General features: G+C 60.0%; 9 protein-coding genes across 9 annotated transcripts; 6 read left to right on the top strand and 3 right to left on the bottom strand.

Annotated features, from left to right (window-relative positions):
- Positions 1-820: 820 nt before the first annotated feature.
- Positions 821-2,150, top strand: VTJ83DRAFT_4357 (uncharacterized protein; the record flags this gene model as incomplete). Its single annotated transcript, XM_071010837.1, has 3 exons — positions 821-1,559; positions 1,647-2,004; positions 2,084-2,150. The coding sequence occupies 3 exons, from the start codon at positions 821-823 to the stop codon at positions 2,148-2,150; spliced, it is 1,164 nt and encodes a 387-aa protein (XP_070865807.1).
- A 506-nt stretch (positions 2,151-2,656) lies between these two features.
- Positions 2,657-4,280, bottom strand: VTJ83DRAFT_4356 (uncharacterized protein; the record flags this gene model as incomplete). The annotated part of the gene is made up of 4 exons (XM_071010836.1): positions 2,657-2,901; positions 2,972-3,177; positions 3,234-4,111; positions 4,167-4,280. 4 exons carry the CDS (start codon positions 4,278-4,280, stop codon positions 2,657-2,659), a joined length of 1,443 nt encoding a protein of 480 aa, XP_070865806.1.
- A 463-nt stretch (positions 4,281-4,743) lies between these two features.
- VTJ83DRAFT_4355 (uncharacterized protein) lies at positions 4,744-6,049 on the top strand (the record flags this gene model as incomplete). The annotated part of the gene is made up of 5 exons (XM_071010835.1): positions 4,744-4,887; positions 4,949-5,093; positions 5,148-5,312; positions 5,376-5,504; positions 5,562-6,049. 5 exons carry the CDS (start codon positions 4,744-4,746, stop codon positions 6,047-6,049), a joined length of 1,071 nt encoding a protein of 356 aa, XP_070865805.1.
- Positions 6,050-6,107: 58 nt separating this feature from the next.
- VTJ83DRAFT_4354 (uncharacterized protein) lies at positions 6,108-6,779 on the bottom strand (the record flags this gene model as incomplete). Its single annotated transcript, XM_071010834.1, has 1 exon — positions 6,108-6,779. One exon carries the CDS (start codon positions 6,777-6,779, stop codon positions 6,108-6,110), a length of 672 nt encoding a protein of 223 aa, XP_070865804.1.
- A 1,047-nt stretch (positions 6,780-7,826) lies between these two features.
- VTJ83DRAFT_4353 (uncharacterized protein) lies at positions 7,827-10,346 on the top strand (the record flags this gene model as incomplete). The annotated part of the gene is made up of 1 exon (XM_071010833.1): positions 7,827-10,346. One exon carries the CDS (start codon positions 7,827-7,829, stop codon positions 10,344-10,346), a length of 2,520 nt encoding a protein of 839 aa, XP_070865803.1.
- A 457-nt stretch (positions 10,347-10,803) lies between these two features.
- Positions 10,804-12,069, bottom strand: VTJ83DRAFT_4352 (uncharacterized protein; the record flags this gene model as incomplete). Its single annotated transcript, XM_071010832.1, has 1 exon — positions 10,804-12,069. One exon carries the CDS (start codon positions 12,067-12,069, stop codon positions 10,804-10,806), a length of 1,266 nt encoding a protein of 421 aa, XP_070865802.1.
- A 779-nt stretch (positions 12,070-12,848) lies between these two features.
- Positions 12,849-13,919, top strand: VTJ83DRAFT_4351 (mitochondrial 54S ribosomal protein uL10m; the record flags this gene model as incomplete). The annotated part of the gene is made up of 1 exon (XM_071010831.1): positions 12,849-13,919. One exon carries the CDS (start codon positions 12,849-12,851, stop codon positions 13,917-13,919), a length of 1,071 nt encoding a protein of 356 aa, XP_070865801.1.
- A 908-nt stretch (positions 13,920-14,827) lies between these two features.
- On the top strand, positions 14,828-15,689 carry VTJ83DRAFT_4350 (uncharacterized protein; the record flags this gene model as incomplete). The annotated part of the gene is made up of 3 exons (XM_071010830.1): positions 14,828-15,345; positions 15,409-15,570; positions 15,635-15,689. The coding sequence occupies 3 exons, from the start codon at positions 14,828-14,830 to the stop codon at positions 15,687-15,689; spliced, it is 735 nt and encodes a 244-aa protein (XP_070865800.1).
- Positions 15,690-16,391: 702 nt separating this feature from the next.
- VTJ83DRAFT_4349 (uncharacterized protein) lies at positions 16,392-17,981 on the top strand (the record flags this gene model as incomplete). Its single annotated transcript, XM_071010828.1, has 4 exons — positions 16,392-16,708; positions 16,768-17,183; positions 17,250-17,884; positions 17,961-17,981. The coding sequence occupies 4 exons, from the start codon at positions 16,392-16,394 to the stop codon at positions 17,979-17,981; spliced, it is 1,389 nt and encodes a 462-aa protein (XP_070865799.1).
- Between the last annotated feature and the right edge of the window lie 1,000 nt (positions 17,982-18,981).

Here is an 18,981-nt window from a genome sequence, read left to right as displayed (position 1 = left end):
GGATGAGCGGGACGCTTCCAGAAACGGGAGACGGGATTCGCCATTGTCGCTCCGAACATGGCTTAGGTATGTAGATAGTTAACCATTCCCAGGCCTCTCTTCTTCGATTCACTTTGGACCCCCATCGGCTTTTCGTGTCACGTTTGTGTCGCGTTCCTTAGGGCCTCAAGATACGGAAAGGTAGTTTTTGTGGGTTTTTGCATCGTTCTCCGGGCAATCTGGAAACCACGTGGTTGGCACCGTTTCCTCCCCTTGAGCGACGATCCAGACGGACTGGTACAGCACACGCCAGGAAAGCTGCAGCTGGTGACTAGTAGTATAATACCGTCCGTACAGACACACGGGGGGCCCGGGTCCACACCGCCGCTACCAAACCCCCGCGAGTTTAGCTCCATGGCATCGCTTGGCTGGGCTCCACTCCCCCGGGCATAGGTCGGGTCAACCCCCTAAAGTACTTGACACGCCCAGTCCGGCGCCCCGGCATCCTTCCGCGATCGCACACCTGCCACCAGAGGCTCTGCCCGTTATCGGGTAGCAATCCTCGTTTCTACCATCACTTCCAAACCCTCACGCGACATCAGGCCTGACCAAATCCCGGTTTCTGCTGGCACGGCTCGGCGTTTGCAGATCACCGTCTAGTCCATGGCATATTATCGGTTTGGGGCTGGACGCTAGATTGCCGATTTCAGTCCCACATCTGACTCTGGGCATCCATCATCATCATCCCCATCAACGAGCGTCCCGTCCCCCCTTCTGCTCTCTGCGTTGAGCTCCTACCACCACCCTCCCAGACTTGACGCCGTGACACGCACCGCCTGTCATGCCCACGCCCTCCCACAACGCGCCCAATCCCCTATCGCCGCACCCGCGCTCCCATCCCTTCTCGTCATGTCCCGATCCTGAAGCGTCGCAGGACTCGCAACTATCGCATCTGACCTCTGATCCTATCACCTCTCCTGAGCCTCTCTCCCCGACACAAGTCTCCGAGCCCGCGACGCATACCAGCGGGACCGTCGTTGGCGACTCACGATCCGTCACCATGTCGCCCGGGCCACAGCTAGAGGACGGCATGTCCACCACGCCCACGCTTGGCGATGTCGGTGACAGGCACAAGCCCGCGGGTACGGAAGGAGAGATGGACCCGGCACACAGAGACGAGGCGCTTCGGCGGACCGGTATTAGAGGGAGCCGGGAAGGCGATGCTGTTGCCAGCGAAGGCGGCGAGGGAACGAACGCTACAGCGCTCAGCGGACCGCCTGGCAGGAGGAAATCCAACACCGGACAGCAGCTAGCGACAACGGCCGGCCAGTTAGAAGAAGTCGACGCCTGGTCCCCCTGGTGGAGCGGTCCCCGGTGGGTGGAGGACAGCGGGCTCGTAGGGCTCGGAGCCGAGTACTCGCACATGCGCCTCCTCACGCCCGCGCCCTCCCTCTATCTCCAACCAGGTAGCCGCTTTGTCGGCACGCAGCAGTCGGAGCGGCAGCGCTACGACGTGGATGTTGAGATCAAGCACGTCGATATGCGCGAGTCGTTCCTGTGCGGCTACCTCAAGATCCAAGGTGCGTATTCATGGAATGACCCCAGACCCCACCGAACCTCTCTCCGCGAGCCTCTTCCGCTAACCTCCCGTCTCCTACCCATCACAGGCCTTACCGACGACCACCCCACCCTCACGACCTACTTTGAAGGCGAGATCATCGGCCCCAAGTACAGCTTCATAACGCAGCACCCCAGCTGGGGCGCCACCGAAAAGATCGACATGTCGCACTGGTCCAAGTTCGGCCCCTTCCGGCCGTACCACAAGCAAGCGCGCAAGGTGCATCCGATCATCCCGAATCCAGATCAGCGCGAGCACATTTTCATGCGGTGGAAGGAGCACTTCCTGGTGCCCGACCACCGCGTGCGCACGATCAACGGCGCGAGCTTCGAGGGATTCTATTACATTTGTTTCAACCAGCTGAGGGGGGAGGTGAACGGCATTTACTTTCATAGCAAGAGCGAGAAGTGAGTGGCTTGCTACACCTCTCTTTGTCTGGTACGGTACGGTGCGTGGATGGGAGAGGGCTGACGGTGTCTGCTGCAGGTTCCAACAGCTCGAACTGAAGTACGTCGACAACAGGGGATGCTATGCTGCCATGGAGTTCAGATGAAGAAGGGATGTACGGCTCCGATGGGCCAAGATTCTATTGATGATTTATGTTGATGGATGAAAACAATCTCCCAAGAGATAATCGCCGAGGACGAAGGATATGATGCTGTCAATACGAGCCTGAAAATGGACCGGGGGACGGCGCGAGGTCTGCGTTACATGTAATGTTGGGTTTCTCTTGGGTCACGTTTGGGTACTGGGGTCGGTCGGGGAAGAAGGTAGGCGGGGAGAGGTGAGGTCAGGCTGTTTTTTTTGCTTTTTTTTTTCTTGCACAAGCACGCAGAACCGGATGAACACAAGGCACAACAAATCGTTTACATATGGATGGGTGGCTGGATTGGGTCGGGGAGGCGGACTGCTTTGGGGTGGCATGGCATGCGTTTCATGTTGGTTCAATACATCTCTGGTATCTTGTCTCGTTTGGAGACCAAGCACGAGGCGAGAAATTTGGAGATCATCGGTGCTATATGGGCTGCTTGGATCATCTTGTTCGTTGTTTTCTATTTTCTACGTTTTGGATGCTGGTTCGGTGGTTGGTGGCGGTGGTGGTGGGGTTGTTGTTTGTGATGGCGTTTGCGACCTCGAGGAAGAAGAGGCACCGTCGGACTCAAAGCGGTTGAAGTAGGCCTTGCGGAACGGATTCAGTTCGTCCGCCGTCTTCCCGACCGATTTTGTCTCCTCGCGCTTCTTCATGGCTTCTTGGTCCACCTCAGCGTCGGGGATCCGGCGGTAGGTGATGAGTCGTCGAGACCCTAGTTTCCGGTTAGCATCGTCAGGGGCAAACGTTGAACCCTTGGGTAGGGTACAGAGGCGGGTACGTGCATTTGTTGAACGTTTGTGTGCAGACCGAAACAATCTCGAGGTACGGATGCGTCGGCACGGGGATTTCTTGGTCCTCGTCGTTGGCTGTGGGCATCCAAAAGGACAACCGGCCGTTGTCGACGAGCGTCTGGGCCGAGAACTGCAAGATGGTGTCCAGCATGGCCAGGAAGCTGAAGGGCTTCTTGGGCGGAATGAAGTCGGGACTCCTGGACCATGTTGTCAGCAGCCAACTCCGCCTCTGGTTCCGAGATTTGTCACTCACTTATACATCTCCTTTCCCCTCAGCTCCACCCCAGCTGACTTCTCCGGGTCACGCACCCCCAGCACCTTGAGGCCTTCTCGAACACCATACGGCGGATCGCACACGACAGCGTCAAATAGCCTCCCCGTCGCGCCGTTGCCGTCGAACCGCAGTGGCGTGCGGCGCACCGGCGAGTTGGTTAAATCCGCAGTGAACATGCCGCCCAACCCTGCCAGCAAGCCGTATTGCTCAAAGTTGCCCCGCAGGGTCCTCTTCTTGCTGTCTCCTCGTATGCTGCGCCCGTCGATATCGCTGCCAAAGGTAAGAGCACCAAACTGAGCGCAGGCGATCGGGAAGCTCCCCGTCCCAACGAAGGGATCGTACACCAGCTTTCCCGGTGCCGCCAGAGCCAGGTTGGCCGTGACCAACGCCAGCTCGGCGTCCATGGAGGTCGTGCTGATATATCTCCTCTTCTTCAGGTCGTGTTTCTTTGGCAGGTCACGAGCACCGCCGCCCAGAAATCGTCCAAAGTAAAAGTACTTGGGCTCCGGGATTCCCAGGCGCGAAGCGTTGAACGGCCAGTCCTCGAAGAGCACAAACTCCTCGTCAGCCCCGCGCATGACGATGGGCCCTTCGAAGCCCAGGTACGAAAAGGACTCGATGATGCGGACCTTGGCGTCGCTCCCGCGCGAGCCTTGGTACGAGTCAAGGCTGAACTTGAAGGAGGAGGTGCGGTAGCGCGGCCAGAGGTGGGATGTGTCGCGCTTCACGGCCGAGTGCACGGCGGCCAGGTCAGGGCCGTGAGCCCAGAGCTCGTGGATGGACATGGCGAGGATCGAGCGCCGGATGAGGCGGCGCGCAGCATCCTCGGAGGCGAGCCGGACAATGCAGAAGGGGGACTGTGATGAGTCAGTCGGCTGTTATTCGGAATGGGGAACGCAAGGCGACACTTACATCGAGGCTGTATGAGATGACTTTCAAGTCGACTCCTTCCAAGACCGCAAGAGCCTCGATCTCTGGGAGGCGGAAGGTCTCGTGGGACTGGGAGAAGCGTATGAGGTAGTCCATGTTTGGCAGAGAGGTGGCCGGACCTCAGTTCGAGACCGAAGGAGGGGCAGATCAAAGTTTCTTGAGGGGTGTCAAAGAATAGACGTTCCCAAGCCCAACATCTTCGTTTCTATCGGCTAGAAGTGTCAGTCCAGGTCTATATTCGTGGACTGGACGATGGAACCATCCTTTGTTGGTGAGATTACTAACGTTGAGGTCAACTGAATGTGTGATGTATTCAACGGAGGAGGATGCTTCATTTCTTGCTCATGGCGGGGTCGGAACGTGTGCCTATAACCCTGACACAACCAGGGTTAATGCCGTGAAACGTCTCTGGGGTGTCCTGACAGATTTTCACCCAGGCTCCGTGTTCAACCCGGCGACCCACTTTCATCACAATCACCACATCCTACTTACATACATCACAGGAGAACTTCCGGAGCATGGAGACTTGAGGTCCGGGTTGGAAGTTCAGCAACCCAACATGTTATCCTTCAACCAGCCGGCGCTCTATCAGGCGTCCAAGTGTTATGTGACATGGGGTGCCATGCCCCATCTGGACCCCAAGCAGGTCCCTTCCAAGTCGAAGCCGTGGGCGTCGCTTGCAGCTCAAGATTTCGTCCACCGGGTAAGGAGACTCCAAGCTGCAACTGCGTTGCGTTTTCAACGCCTTTCTGACAACCGGCTAGGTTGATCTGGTCATGCCCCAGGAGGTCTTTGAGCTGGTTCAGGAGAAGCTCCTCCGCGACAAGCCCGCGCCTACGTTCTCGAGAGTGGTCATGTCCCTGCATGATATCCTCACGGGTGACTTTTTCACCGAGTACATCAAGAATGGTACGCTTCCGTGGCTTTTCGTGAGCTTGGGAATCCCGTGTTGACATGGAACAGGAAACATCTTGATGCTCTCCGAAGGCAGGAGGGGTATCGACAACGTCTTCTACCTCAGGGGTGGGACGCTCACCATGCTTCTCGACAAGGAAACATACGAGCGTGCCGGGCTAGTGGGAAAGCCGCATGGCGTCAAGGGGAAACGCGGGTTGAAGCCCCGATGGAGTAGGTGGTGCTTGTTCATCCACGTCCTTGTTGGCTCTCTCATGCGGTGCTGACCCCTCACAGTCGTTGAGATCGACCTCAAGACTCCATCCATGGTCAAAGGCAAGAAAGGCTTCGATCGGCTGCTGTACGCGAGCAAAATGGCGCTCGCGGCGCCTGTGACCTGGTTATTTTGCAATCTCTCTCCTTCCAGTATTGGCCCTCCCCTGTCCACGCGTCCCGTTCCCCGCTGCTAACACGCTGACGTAGCTCCTAATCCGGACCCCTTGATCCAGCACTCCCCTGCCCCCTTCACATGCCACCCGAGCGTCTCCCAGCATATGAACGTCCTCATCCCCAAGCTCTCTGTCGACCCCGATCTGGAATCTCCAGATCACCAACGCGATCTCGAGGACTATGCGACCGAGTTGTACGAGTGGCTCTCGCTCGTGCGGCTCCAGAGCCCCCGGGTGCATGTCGGAGATCAGATTGACCCCTATCTCTCGCGGTACCAGGTCCCCGAGGGCGCAGAAGCAGGCAAGGTGTGCCGGATCAGCTGGCAGGGCTTCTTGGCGCCGTCGTGGACCCGGCAGACGCTGATCGAGATCCTCCTGGCCTTCCCGCACACGGCCTGGTTTTCTTTCAGCGCCACCACCTTTACCAAGGGCTTCGCAGGCGATAATGCAGAGTGCACGCTTCACCGCCTGCCGGACTCCAAGGGTGAGTACCTCATGTGGGAGGTCAAGGCCCACGAGTGAGCCAGCGGCTGTTGCTCCGGACTTTACCGCACTTGGCACGCCCCATGTTGCATTTCCATCACTCCTGCCTCGGCCGCACGCTCCTCTCACTGGTGAACCCGCCGCCCAACGCCTCCTCGATTAGCTTCCGGAGCTCGGCCTGACCCTCGGGAGTCTGGAAGTCCTCCCTGGATGCGAGCTCTTCGATCCTCCGACGGAACTCAGGATCCACCGGAAGCTCTTCGGCCTCGGTCTCGTTCATGGTGCCCACCGTCACCTGCAATCCTTCCGGCGGAGGCGGGAGCTCCGAGTCTTGTTGCTGAGCTCCATTGGTGCCATTCGACCCCGCGGCGGCCACCGAAGAGGCCTCGGCACCTCCATCTTCCAGCTTCTTCAAGTATTCCGCCACGGCGGGCCAGTCCGCCTCCGCCTCCAGCTTCTCCCTCGCCGTTTGTCCCTCGGCGTTCCGTATCGTCTTGTCCAACTCCAGCTCCTCGACGAGCACGCGAGCGGCGTCGACCGTCTCAACGACGAACAGAGCCGTCTCGCCGTCCTCGTCGCGCAGGTCGACGGGCACCTTGAAGTCGCGGACCAATGCGCGCAAGAGGTCTAGGTGGTTGTAGCTGGCGGCGGCGTGGATGAGCGAGTAGCCGTGTTCATCCTGGCAGGGTGCGAGGGAGGGTTGGTCGCGAAGGAGAGTGAGGAGGGCGGCGGGGTTGTCGGCGGCGAGGAGGTACGGATTGGGCGTCATTGTGTCAGGTTAGGTAGTGTGATGGCTGGCAGGGGCAAACGGCCGAAGTATGCGGTCACTCGATGATGGGATGGAGCTTTTTGACGTTTGACAAGGCGGAGGAGATACACAAGCTAAGCCGTGGCGGCACGCCTGCGTCCTCAAAAATTTTGGTGGGGTAGAAGGTGATGGTGGGGCAAGTCGGCGATGGAGGGGCAACCTGAGAGATGGGTCAAAAAATTTACCCTGGCTCGCCCTGTTGTCACCCTGCAACGCCCACCTTGGAACTGCTGGGAGGGTAAACAAGGCCGAAGTTCATGGACGTAGCTCTCCTGGACCAGGCTCAGAATCGGCCGGCTCAAGGGTCTCATGGTTTCGAAACCACGATGTTGGAAACACCCCCAGATCGATCTCGTGTGCAGGGATAAGTTGGGGGCTGATGATGATGGACCGTTGTCAAGGGCCCCTGCAAGAACAGGGGAGCTGTGCCCCTCATTCAGTGACCGTCGATGACTCTTACGGCGATCCAAGCCTCCATGAGAAGATGGGATGCATACGATTGAGCGCCCCCTGAGCTCACCTTTTTTTTTCTGGCTGCTTGTCAGATGTATTGTTTGCCCAGGCCTGTTGGACAGCGGTTGAGTCAGAAGAATCCTTGGAATCCCGAGAGCACTTCCTTCGCCGCAATGCAGGCGGCCGCCTATGCTGCTCACGAAAGTCGAGTTCGATTCGTGGATTCCTTGTGATTCCCTCTTCGATGAATGTGGAGGTGGTGGCTGCATTTAAAACAACATGAACTCCCCAGCTTCAACGGCTTAGCACCTTCCAACAACGCAAGATTCCACACTAAGTGCTGCTCAGGGCCTTCTCCTGGTCGCATCACACTTGCACCAGATCGTGCCTGCGTAATCTGCACACTGTTGGCAGTACTCCCCTTTTCGCTCAACTCGGTTTCTGCATCTTCCCCTCCCGCATAACAAGCCCTTCGGCCACCAAATCTTCCTCGCCTCCCATCCGCTCGCAAGGCCTCGCTCAAGTCCAGCCGCATCCACGCATCACTGAGCCGCCATGGCAGACACCACAGAGGGGCCGGATTACCGGCTGTCCCAGAAGTACAAGGCCTCGACGGATTACGCAAAGGATGCCGCTGGCATCACGCCGCCCTATGTCAGCCAGGACCCTCAGGCGGTTGCCACCATGATCCGTGGCCTCGAGACGTTGAGCAAGAAGGGCAAAAACCGTTGGTCTGGCGTGAAGATGACCAAGTACGGCGTTGCCGACTCCCCCACCAAGATCGTGGTGGAGTCGTGGCGCATGGGCGAGCAGGACTTCAAACGCCGCGACCTGCCCACCTACGCCCGCGGTCTCTTTACCACCAAGACAAAGCGTGGGCCCGAGATTGTCGTCCGCGGCTACGATAAGTTCTTCAACATCAACGAGGTCCATGAGACAAACTGGGAGAACATCAAGGAGCGCACCAAGGGCCCTTATGAGCTCAGCCTGAAGGAAAACGGCTGCATCATTTTCATCAGCGGCCTCGAGGACGATACCCTGCTCGTGTGCAGCAAGCACTCGACCGGCGAACGCGGGGACGCCAGCCTAAGCCACGCCACCGTTGGCGAACGCCACCTCGAACGTCAGCTCGAGCGCCTAGGAAAGACGAAGCAAGACCTGGCGAGGGAGCTCCGGAAGCGCAACGCCACCGCCGTTGCAGAGCTGTGCGATGACAGCTTCGAGGAGCACATCCTTGCCTACGACGGGGATAAGGCCGGTCTGTATCTGCATGGCATCAACATCAATCTCCCCGAGTTCATGACGTACCCTTCGGCCCTCGTCCAGAAGTTCGCCGAGGATTGGGGGTTCATCAAGACAGGCCTGATCGTCATCGACGACATCGACGAGGTCAGGGCCTTCCTGGAAGAGGTGGCGGAAACCGGCGCCCACGACGGCCGGGACGTCGAGGGGTTTGTCATCCGCTGCAAGCGGACTGCTCACCCGACTTCGGACATCTATCAGGATTTCTTTTTCAAGTACAAGTTCGAAGAGCCGTATCTGATGTACCGCCAGTGGCGCGAGGCAACCAAGGCGCTTATCTCAGGCCGGCAGTTCAAGATCCGCAAGCATGTAAAGATCACGGAGGAATACCTGCTCTACGTCCGCCAGCGGCTCGCCGCCGATCGCGCCCTGGGCAAGGCGTACATGCATAACCACGGCATCATCAAGCTTCGCAACGACTTTTTGGAGTTCAAGCACATGAAGGGCTCGGACGCGGCCAACCTGGAACTCGGCGACGGTTCGGAGAATGTGACGCGCGACATTATCCTCGTTCCCATCGCCACCATCGGCTGCGGCAAGACAACCGTCGCGGTGGCGCTGACGCACCTTTTTGACTGGGGCCACATCCAAAACGACAACATCACGGGCGCCAAGCGGCCTCCTCGTTTCACCAAGGCGGTCCTCGATCAGCTCAACGACCACGACGCCGTGTTTGCGGATCGCAACAACGCGATGCGACATGAGCGCCAGCAGCTCCTCACTGACGTCAAGACGCAGCATGCGACGGCCAAGCTGGTGGCGCTCAACTTTGTCCACAACGATATCGACGCCGTCCGGCAGGTCACTCGGGAGCGTGTGCTCGCCCGCGGCGACAACCACCAAACCATCCAGGCTGCGACCGACATGGACAAGGTCATTGGCATCATGGAAGGCTTCATCCACCGCTACGAGCCCTGCGACCCGGAGAAGGAGCCCGACGCCGGGTTTGATGCCATCATCGACCTGGACCCTACCGCCGGGAGCCGGGTGAACCTCGAGACGGTCGTCAAGGAGCTGAACCGCCTGTACCCCAACTTCCTCAAGGAGGTCCCCTCGGCCGAGGCTATGGACGAGGCGGTCCAGTTTGCGCTCGAGAACTACAAGCCTGACCTGCGGCACGTCATCCCGGATCGCTCCAAGAATAACAAGAACAAGCAGGCAGCCCAGCAGCCGCAGCAAGCTGCAAAGAAGGAGAAGAAGAAGCCGCTCGAGTACATGTCGGTGGACGTGCCCGCCAAGGACATCACCTCCATCCTTGACAAGACCTTCAACGCGAGCATCCCCCTCGACCAATCCCGCTTCTACAAGCAGCTGCAGGGCACGCGCCGGGTGCAGGCAAAGTTCCACGTTACCTTGATGCACCGCGCCTCCTCCAAGGAGTACCCGGAGCTGTGGAAGCGGTACGCCGAAATTGTGGAGCGGGATGGCGCCACCCACCCGGATGGACGCCTTGGCGAGCTGGACGTGCAGCTGGAGCGGGTGGTGTTTGATGACCGGATTATGGCCATTGTTGTGCGTCTCGTGCCAGTCCCAGAGGATGGCGATGGGCCTGGTGAGGACGGTGGTGATGGGAAGCCCAAGTGGCAGTGCGTCAATCGGGTGGCGCATATAACGGTCGGGACGAGGGATGATAGCGTGAAGCCAAAGGAGAGCAATGCCCTGCTCGAGAGGTGGCTGGAAGTGGGAAGCGGGAAGGATACGGGCATCGGAGAGTTGGTGGTTGAGGGGAAGCCGCTCGTGAGGGGTATTGTGAGGGGTGTGCTGTCTAGATAGGATCAACGTTGGCCATCCAGAGGCAGCGCGATGACGGTGACGGCGGGACGCGGTGGGCGGAGAGCGATGGTGGTTGGGAAGCCGCGGCGTGGTTGAGCTGTTGAGTCGTTGGAGGTGTGGTGTGTTTTGGTGTCTGGCTACAAAAGCAAACCCGAGGGGTGGATAAGCTCATTGCTAAACATTCGTCAACGCATTTTTGGTCTTGATGTTCTGTACAGACAGACGGATCCAATTCTACTCGATTTCGCAACGCTGAGACTCCCGCCTGGTCATCGAAGAAATTGGTGACAACGAATTACAGTAAACAAAGCACACAGGCTTCCGTCAGAACCTCCAATGTCCAAAACTCGACGCATTAGCTTCCATAATGTGACCTCATCACCTCGTCAACTCTAAGGTGCCCATCCCAAGCTTGCTGGTATCTCGCTCTTTGGTGCCTGGCGCCCGCCCCCCACGCCTATTCCGAAAACGAGTTCGTCACCTCCACGAACTTGGCCCACTGCCTCGCCGCCTCGCCGCTCTTGATCGCCCAGCGCGCCCTACGCACGCCCTCCTTCCAGCGTCCGCCGCCCGGCCCACGCTCCGTAATCACGTTTCCGTCGTCGCCGTGCCCCAGATCGCTGGTATCCGCATCGCACACGCCGCTCACCACGAACAGCGCCGCGGCGTTCATGAGCACAAAGTGCAGGATCGGGTCGTTGTCGTCAACCTGCCCGTCGAGGATCCTACGCAGGATGGCGGCGTTCTCGTGCGGCTCCTTGCCGGGGGAGACGTCGGAGAGCGGGTGGGCGGGGAGGCCAAAGTCGCGCGGGTGCAGGCGGAAGTGCTCGGTGACGGTGGCGCCCGCGTCCGGGCGGGACGGGTCGGCCGGGCGGATGCGCCAGCAGTGGGTGTCGCCGGCGCAGCTGATCTCGTCGAGGTCCTCGTCGCCGCAGACGACGAGGGCCTTGCGGGCGCCGGCCAGCTCGAGGGCGCGCGTGAAGACGGGGCCGAGGTCCTTGCGCGCCACGCCGATCATGCGGGCCTCGAGGAGCGGCGGCCGCGAGGCGTCGGAGGCGGAGCGCAGGTCGGTCGGGTTGGCCAGCGGGCCCAGGAGGTTGAAGATGGTGCGCCAGGGGAGCTGCTTGCGGATCGGGGCCACGTGGCGCATGCCCGGGTGGAAGACGGGGGCGAAGAGGAAGCCGTAGTTGGTGTTGCTATAGAGCGAGACGATGGTGTCGGGCCGGACGCGGTCGAGCTGCGGCGCGCGGGGCTGCATGTTGGCGAGCAGGTCGGCGGACCCGGACTTGGAGGTGGAGGCGCGGTTGCCGTGCTTGGCGACGAGGAGGAGGCTCGAGGCCAGGATGGAGGCGGTGGTGCTGATGTTGAAGGTGTTGTGCGAGTCGCCGCCCGTGCCGACGATGTCGACCAGGCCGCCTTGGTAGCTCCCTTCGCAACGGCGCTTGCCGTCGATGGCCGCCCGGAGCGCGGGCTCGTCGACCTGCGCGGCGGCTTGGAGCATGCACGCGGCGGTCTTGGCCAGGACCTCGGCGTCGCGGTCGAGCGTGGTGAAGTGGAGGGTCATGAGGAGGGAGGCGACCTGGGCCTCGGAGACCTGGTTGGTGAAGAAGTACGAAATGGCCTGGGCAATCTCCTCCGGAGCGACCGGGTCGGGGTGGCCCAATGGCCAGAGCCGAGCCAGCAACGGCTTGAGGTCGACACGCGGGAGGCCTTCTGTTGACATGGTTCCGGGCGTCGGCGTTCGCACAGCTCAGTGGAGAATGGAATTGGTCGGGGCAATGGTGGTGATGATGATGGTGGTGGTGGTGGTGGTGGTAGTAGTAGTACGTGGTTGTTTTGCTGAGCTCCGTGGAGATTTACTCAGAAGCTGTTGGTTAGGGAGGTCTGGTTCTGGTCTGTAAGTGGTTTCCCAGAGAGTGAAGCGAAAGCAGCGGCAGGCAACCTATGCCGGGGCGACGTCTTTGTGCCGGTTCAAGTTATGTATCGGCCTTTGAGACGGATCGCTGGAACAATAGAAGGCCGAGGCTTGACTCATTATGTATCGGAGGGCTAAGACGAAGTCAGGTTACGCCGGGAACAAGGCCTCTGTTGACCTCCCGGAGCCATGCAGCGCCAGGAACTGTGTTTAGCCCCCGCGTCGATCGGAGGGGCCTGCAGGGATCCGCCCCCGGGAAATCGTTACGGCCAGGCCCGTCACGGCGTAAGCAAGGCGGCAGAATGCCGGGCGGTGAAGCCGACACCCAGCCATTTGGCTCCCGCTTGGTCATGGCCCCTGCGCTCCGCCGGACCGCTCCCGGGCCCTGCCATTGGCGCCGCCAAATTTTTGGTTGTGAGGATCGCAAACCAGCCGCGACCAAAACCGGAGCATTATCACAGTAATCCGGCAACCTCCGACGCAGTCAGCACCGACATTGACAAGTCGCCGGCCCGGTCCGTTGCGAGTCGAGTCTTGTTTGGCCCGTGCTTGGTGGCACGTCTTGTCCGCCAATCGACCTCGTTGCCATGTCTTCGAGATCATTACGATGCGCCCTCCCGCGCAACCTCGTTGCTCCCGCCGTTAGCGGCACGAGGATAGCGAGGTCTTCGGCCGTCCTCCTCCTCCCCAGCTCAGCCCCTGCCCCCTCGACAACAGCAACGCCGACACGACACTACGCCACCGCCGCCCCCGCCGCCCCCGGGGCTCGGCTCTCCCTCCCGCCGGACTACATCCCCCCGACGACGCCGCCGACCGCCCGCCCGGCCGACACCCGGAAATCCCAACTCCTCCGCAGCTACACGTCGCTCCTCCGGTCCACCCCTCTGATCCTCATCTTTCAGCACAACAACCTGACCGCGGTCGAATGGGCCGCCGTGCGCCGTGAGCTGCGCTTGGCCCTCGCCGCCGCCGCGCCCCAGGGCTCCGAGGCGGCCGAGGTCGCATCCCGCGCCCAGCTGCAGGTGGTTCGGACGCGCATCTTCGACGTGGCGCTCAAGATTGTCGAGTTCTACGACCCGTCCAAGGTGCAGCCGTCCGAGGCCACCACCATCACGGGCAAGCGGGTCAAGGTGGTCTACAACCACGACCTGTCCAAGGCCGCCTACAAGGCCGTCAAGGCCGTCTCGTCCAGCGACCAGCCCCTGCCGGAGAGCTCCACCTACGCCCAGATCTCGCCGCTCATGGTCGGCCCGCTGGCCATCTTTACCCTTCCGGTCGTGTCGCCCGCCCACCTCGCGGCGGCGCTGAGCGTCCTGGCGCCCAACCCGCCTGCGTTCCCCGCGCCGTCCAAGAAGAAGAGCCCCGGCTACTACGACCCCATCGCCCAGAGCGGCCTGCAGAAGCTCCTGCTGGTTGGCGGGCGCATCGAGGACAAGGTGTTTGATCAGCAAGGCATCGAGTGGGTTGGCAAGATCGAGGGCGGCGTGGACGCTCTGCGCGCCCAGCTCGTGTATCTGCTGCAGAGCGCCGGCCTGGGTCTTACGAGCACGCTGGAGGGAGCGGGCAAGAGCCTCTGGCTTACGCTCGAGAGCAGGCGTAGCGTCTTGGAGGAGGAGCAAAAGGGGCCGCAGGAGGGTGGGGACAAGGAGAGCTCATGAAGGAGCCCAGGTGGGGCCGGTACGGGAGATCCACGTTCACGCCAGATCAACCAACAACGGCATGGCAGCATGCTCGTCAAGCAATCCTGAGCCTGTAAACTATCATGTTTCATTAGGTAGCGAACCGATCTACAGTGTACAACTGCGGGAGGTGATCATGTGAAGCGGTGTTGCGGCTGTTGGATGGCTGGGTGGGTGGGTGGTAAGCGGGGACCTATTTAAGCGGGGGAGCTGCCCCGCCAATCTTTCCCGCTTGTGGCCGTCACCGTCGACGAAAGGGCAGCCAACCGCTTTCATCACGTCACCAGGCTCTCAACCTTGCGGCGCAGCACAGTACCAGCCACCCACCACCCAACGGACGCCGCACACAGGAGTCGGACAGCTTGCAGTTGCCGACCGACACGACCCTCCGAGCTGCGGGCATACCGGCGCCGGACCGATCTGTCGACGTCGGGCGGTCGGGGAACTCGGCTCACCGGACCCTCCGGCTCCGTTATCTCTAGGCCCGATAAGCTCGGCGCGTTTGCGAGCACTACACACACAGTAGGCTGATCACCAGACCCGACCGCGCTGAGACAACAATCCACCTCATTCGCTCCAAATCAGCACGATTGATATCCCGAGTCGCCGTTTGTTGATCCCTACCTGCCTACCTCGTAGGGAGATCCATCCTTCAACAGGACCCGTTTCAGCGCCGATTCCCGTTAGGACCCAGGCTCTTGATACGATACGGACCCGAACCCACCTGTCCCAACCCGCAGTGCCACCTCCGTCAAGCTTCTCGACTCTGGGTTATCCATCGTCGCCCAGGCGCACGCATCCTTCGACGTAAGCAGCCATTGAAGGTGGCGAAACGCCCCATCCACCGTACCGAGATCGAAACGAGACGGACAGAGGTGTTCAACAAGATGGACTTCGCACCCTACCAATCCTCCCCGCCCGAGGCCGCGCGCTCCCCGACCGCCTCCCCACGCACCTCCCTCGACACCCGGCGCGCATCGCTCGACGGTCGCCGCGCCGCCGCCCACTCCCCCGCGGGGAACAACCTGTACCAGGCCCGCCAAAGCAACCTCTCCCCGCCCCCTCTGCAACACCCACAGCCGCAACGAGCCTGGCCCGGCGAGGGCTTCGGGCGCTACCAAAGCCCGCTCGCCCAAGAATACCAAGTCTCCGGGGCGAGCAGCCCGGACCTGTCCACGCCGCCATGGGGCAACGGGCGGTCCGGAAGCGGCGCGGGGCATGCCAGGACGGGCAGCGGGGTGGGGGACTATTTCAGCGCGCTGGCCGCGAGAGAGGGGATGGTGAGCGAGTTCGACACGAGCCTGGGGCTGCGGCTGGATTATGAGGCATGTTTGGCGTACTTGGCGCTGCCGCCGCTGGGCGGGATATTGCTGTTGATCTTGGAGCGGAAGAGCGATTACGTGCGGTGGGTTTTCCCTTCCCCCTTTCTTGTCGTCTGAGTTGGACGATGCTGACGTGAAGGCTCCAGGTTTCATGCATGGCAATCAAGTTTGTTATTTACGGCGCTCTTTGTGGTGCATTTGGTCTTTTCGTGGTCGACCTTCCTCAGCTGGGTGTTCTTCCTGGGGGACCTGGCCCTGATCGCTTGGCTTGTGTTGAACGCGTATCGCGATGCCGATACATTGGACAGGTTTGTGTTCCCTTTCTGCTTTTCTCCAGGCATCCTTCTGTTGCGCTGGCTGACCATCCCTCAGGTACGAAGTTCCCATCTTCGGGCAGATAGCAAGCAGGATCTTGGACGACGAGTAAATGATAGGGCATGCGCGACGGGATCGACCGCTTGAGAGACTTGTCGCATAGGAAGCTTGGCCGTTCTGGTTTTCTGGATGCTGCATTGTTAATGTTTATTTTACCGTAGACCTGTCTCATTGTTTGGGTTGGGTCATCATTCTCTTGGCCGTTGTCTCGCGGGGTCGAATCCCATGGGCAGGGGATGGTTGGAACAGCGCGAAGGACTATCACCACAACGCAGAGCCTCAACCAGGATTGAAAAAAAAAAAAAAAAAGAGAAAAGAAAGAAGCATCCGATGCTTCTGATTTGCAGGGACCATTATGGACTTTTCTTTTTGAGAGGCTTGAGCAGCAAAGAGCATCACCTAAATACTGGACCAATATATCCTGTGGTGGTGTTGGTTTGTCCATCCCCAAGACTTAGTTAGTCAGCAGGATCCCGCAGTTTGGCAGCCACCAAAGTGGGTCCTGGAGCTGGTTACGTCGCGCTTTTGCCTGCTGCAGCTGCGCCCAGGAGCACCCGACTCAACACCCAGTTCCATCCACTGCCTTCCACCAACCTCCAACCGCTCTCAACATCGCCGCAACACACCATCTTGATCTGCCTCATCAGCGCTGACCTTGCACTACCCGCATCGTTTCATACCGAATCGCTCGCATCCTATCGAATCAGCCACCTCTACCCCTTCTACCGCCTCTACCCCGCAACCGTTGCCCGCCATGTCGACCCTCGAGGAGCTTGATGATCTCGACCGCCGGGAACAGGACGACAAGAAGGATAAGAAGGACAAGAAGGATGACCAGGACAGGAAGAAGCAGGGCAGCGGAGATGCCGAGATGAAGGATGCGGAGCCCGAGGAAGACGACGTCTTGGACGCCGAGATCCTGAGCCTCAGCACAGAAGACATCAAGACGCGCCGCCGGCTGCTCGAGAACGACGCCAGGATCATGAAGAGCGAGTACCAGCGGTTATCACATGAGAAGGCCACCATGTTGGAAAAGATCAAGGAGAACAAGGAAAAGATCGCCAACAACCGGTTCGCACCCCTAGGTTGCAGCGATGCGCGGTCTTGTTGCTGACGCTCAATGACATTAGCCAACTGCCATATCTCGTCGGGAACGTCGTCGAGCTCTTGGATCTCGACCCGACCGCCGAATCCTCCGAGGAGGGCGCCAACATCGACCTCGATGCTACGAGGGTGGGCAAGTCGGCGGTGATCAAGACGTCGACGAGACAAACCATCTTCTTGCCGCTGATCGGCCTCGTCGACCCCAACAAGCTCTCGCCCGGCGACCTCATTGGCGTGAACAAAGACTCGTACCTCGTCTTGGACACGCTGCCCGCCGAGTACGACAGCCGAGTGAAGGCGATGGAGGTGGACGAGAAGCCTACCGAGAAGTACAGCGACGTCGGCGGTCTTGACAAGCAGATTGCCGAGCTCATTGAGGCCATCGTGTGGCCCATGAAGGAGGCGGAGAGGTTTAAGAAGATCGGCATCAAGGCGCCAAAAGGTGCGCGCGATCCTCTAAGCCGTCCAGACGTTCGGTCGAATCGTCTTCGCTAACCAACCTCGACAGGCGCTCTCATGTATGGCCCTCCCGGCACAGGCAAGACGCTGCTCGCCAGGGCGTGCGCTGCGCAAACCGACGCCACGTTCCTGAAGCTTGCCGGGCCGCAGCTTGTGCAGATGTTCATCGGCGACGGCGCGAAGCTGGTGCGCGACTGCTTCGCCCTGGCCAAGGAGAAGGCCCCAGCCATCATTTTCATCGACGAGCTGGACGCCGTCGGCACCAAGCGGTTCGACAGCGAGAAGAGCGGCGACCGCGAGGTCCAACGTACCATGCTGGAGCTTCTCAACCAGCTGGACGGCTTCGCCTCGGACGACCGCATCAAGGTCATCGCGGCGACCAACCGCATCGACGTGCTCGACCCGGCGCTGCTCCGGTCCGGCCGTCTCGACCGCAAGATCGAGTTCCCGTTGCCCAACGAGGAGGCGCGCGCCCAGATCCTCAAGATCCACTCGCGCAAGATGAAGGTCGACCCGAACATCAACTGGGGCGAACTGGCGCGCAGCACGGACGAGTTTGGTGGCGCCATGCTCAAGGCCGTCTGCGTTGAGGCGGGCATGATCGCGCTGCGCATGGGCAAGAACAAGATCTCGCACGAGCACTATGTCGATGCCATCGCCGAGGTGCAGGCCAAGAAGAAGGATGTAAGTCGACTTCCCGCCCTCATTGACACGGCAACGTCATTGGTTGCGTTGAGGACCATGCTGACGATTTCCACAGACGGTCAACTTCTACGCTTAAGGCAACCGGCTAGCCAGCCAGGAATGGGAAGGGAGCTCGGCGACAGCGATGGTGAAACGACGCTCAACGCTGGTTCAGGGAGACTCGGGTCGGAACCGTTGATAGAGCGCGCTGTGCGTTGTAATGTCATGGGCCATCGCCCTTGTACCGTGCCAACAGGCCAACATGATGTTTCCGCCACACCCTTGCCGCCGTCTGCGTACCGTTTTGCTCATGTCGTTGTCATTGCCTGTGCCATTGCTGCCGTCATGCTGGCGGAGATACCCATCTTCCCGCTCATTCTCCATCGGCAGAGATCGTATCATCACACCACCACGTATTGCGTGGGTGATATCGCGGATGCTCTCAACGTCCGTCTCGAACCGGCGTACCTGGCCGGCCTAACCCTCCAGAGCATCTTTTCTTGCATGTCGGGGACTTTTTGCCTCTTTCTGCCCGGTAATTTTGCCTTGTTTCGGTGAAGGGGGTGAAAGAGCGAGCACAGCCACAGCCACGCTTTGAGCTTTAGGGTATAGCTTATACGTATATTCCCTGACGTGGATGGAAGTATGTGGCCATTCTACAAAGTGCGGGATACATGTGTACATTGAGGTATGTTGAAGAGCTCTTTCTCTTTTTTTTTTTCCTTTTCTTGCGCAGCACCCCATGTTATCCTGACGTCATAGCCTCCCGCCGCTCCTGAGGCGGCATGCATCCATGGGCATCGATTGCTTCGGACGGACATCTCGGCACCGCATCGCATCACATCGCCTTCCCCTGAGCCATGATTACCTAAGGTACTCTGCTTACGGTTCTTTGTGGGAGGGTGGGGGGGGGGGGGGGGGGTTGTGGGGGGGAGAAAGAGAGGAGTGCGGTGGTGGGCGTATGAAAACGCAAAGCAGCGATGCCCAAGGACGCCTAACGACGGGGTCGTGGGGAGGGGCGGGGCGGTGAGGGGATGGCGGTGATGATGGTGATGACGATATGTGGTGTTTTCAACCACCATCTGCGAACACCACCC

Source organism: Remersonia thermophila, chromosome 4, assembly GCF_042764415.1.
Source record: "Remersonia thermophila strain ATCC 22073 chromosome 4, whole genome shotgun sequence".
In the NCBI taxonomy this organism is placed as follows: Eukaryota; Fungi; Ascomycota; class Sordariomycetes; order Sordariales; family Chaetomiaceae; genus Remersonia; species Remersonia thermophila.
This window is presented reverse-complemented; position numbering and strand designations above follow the sequence as displayed.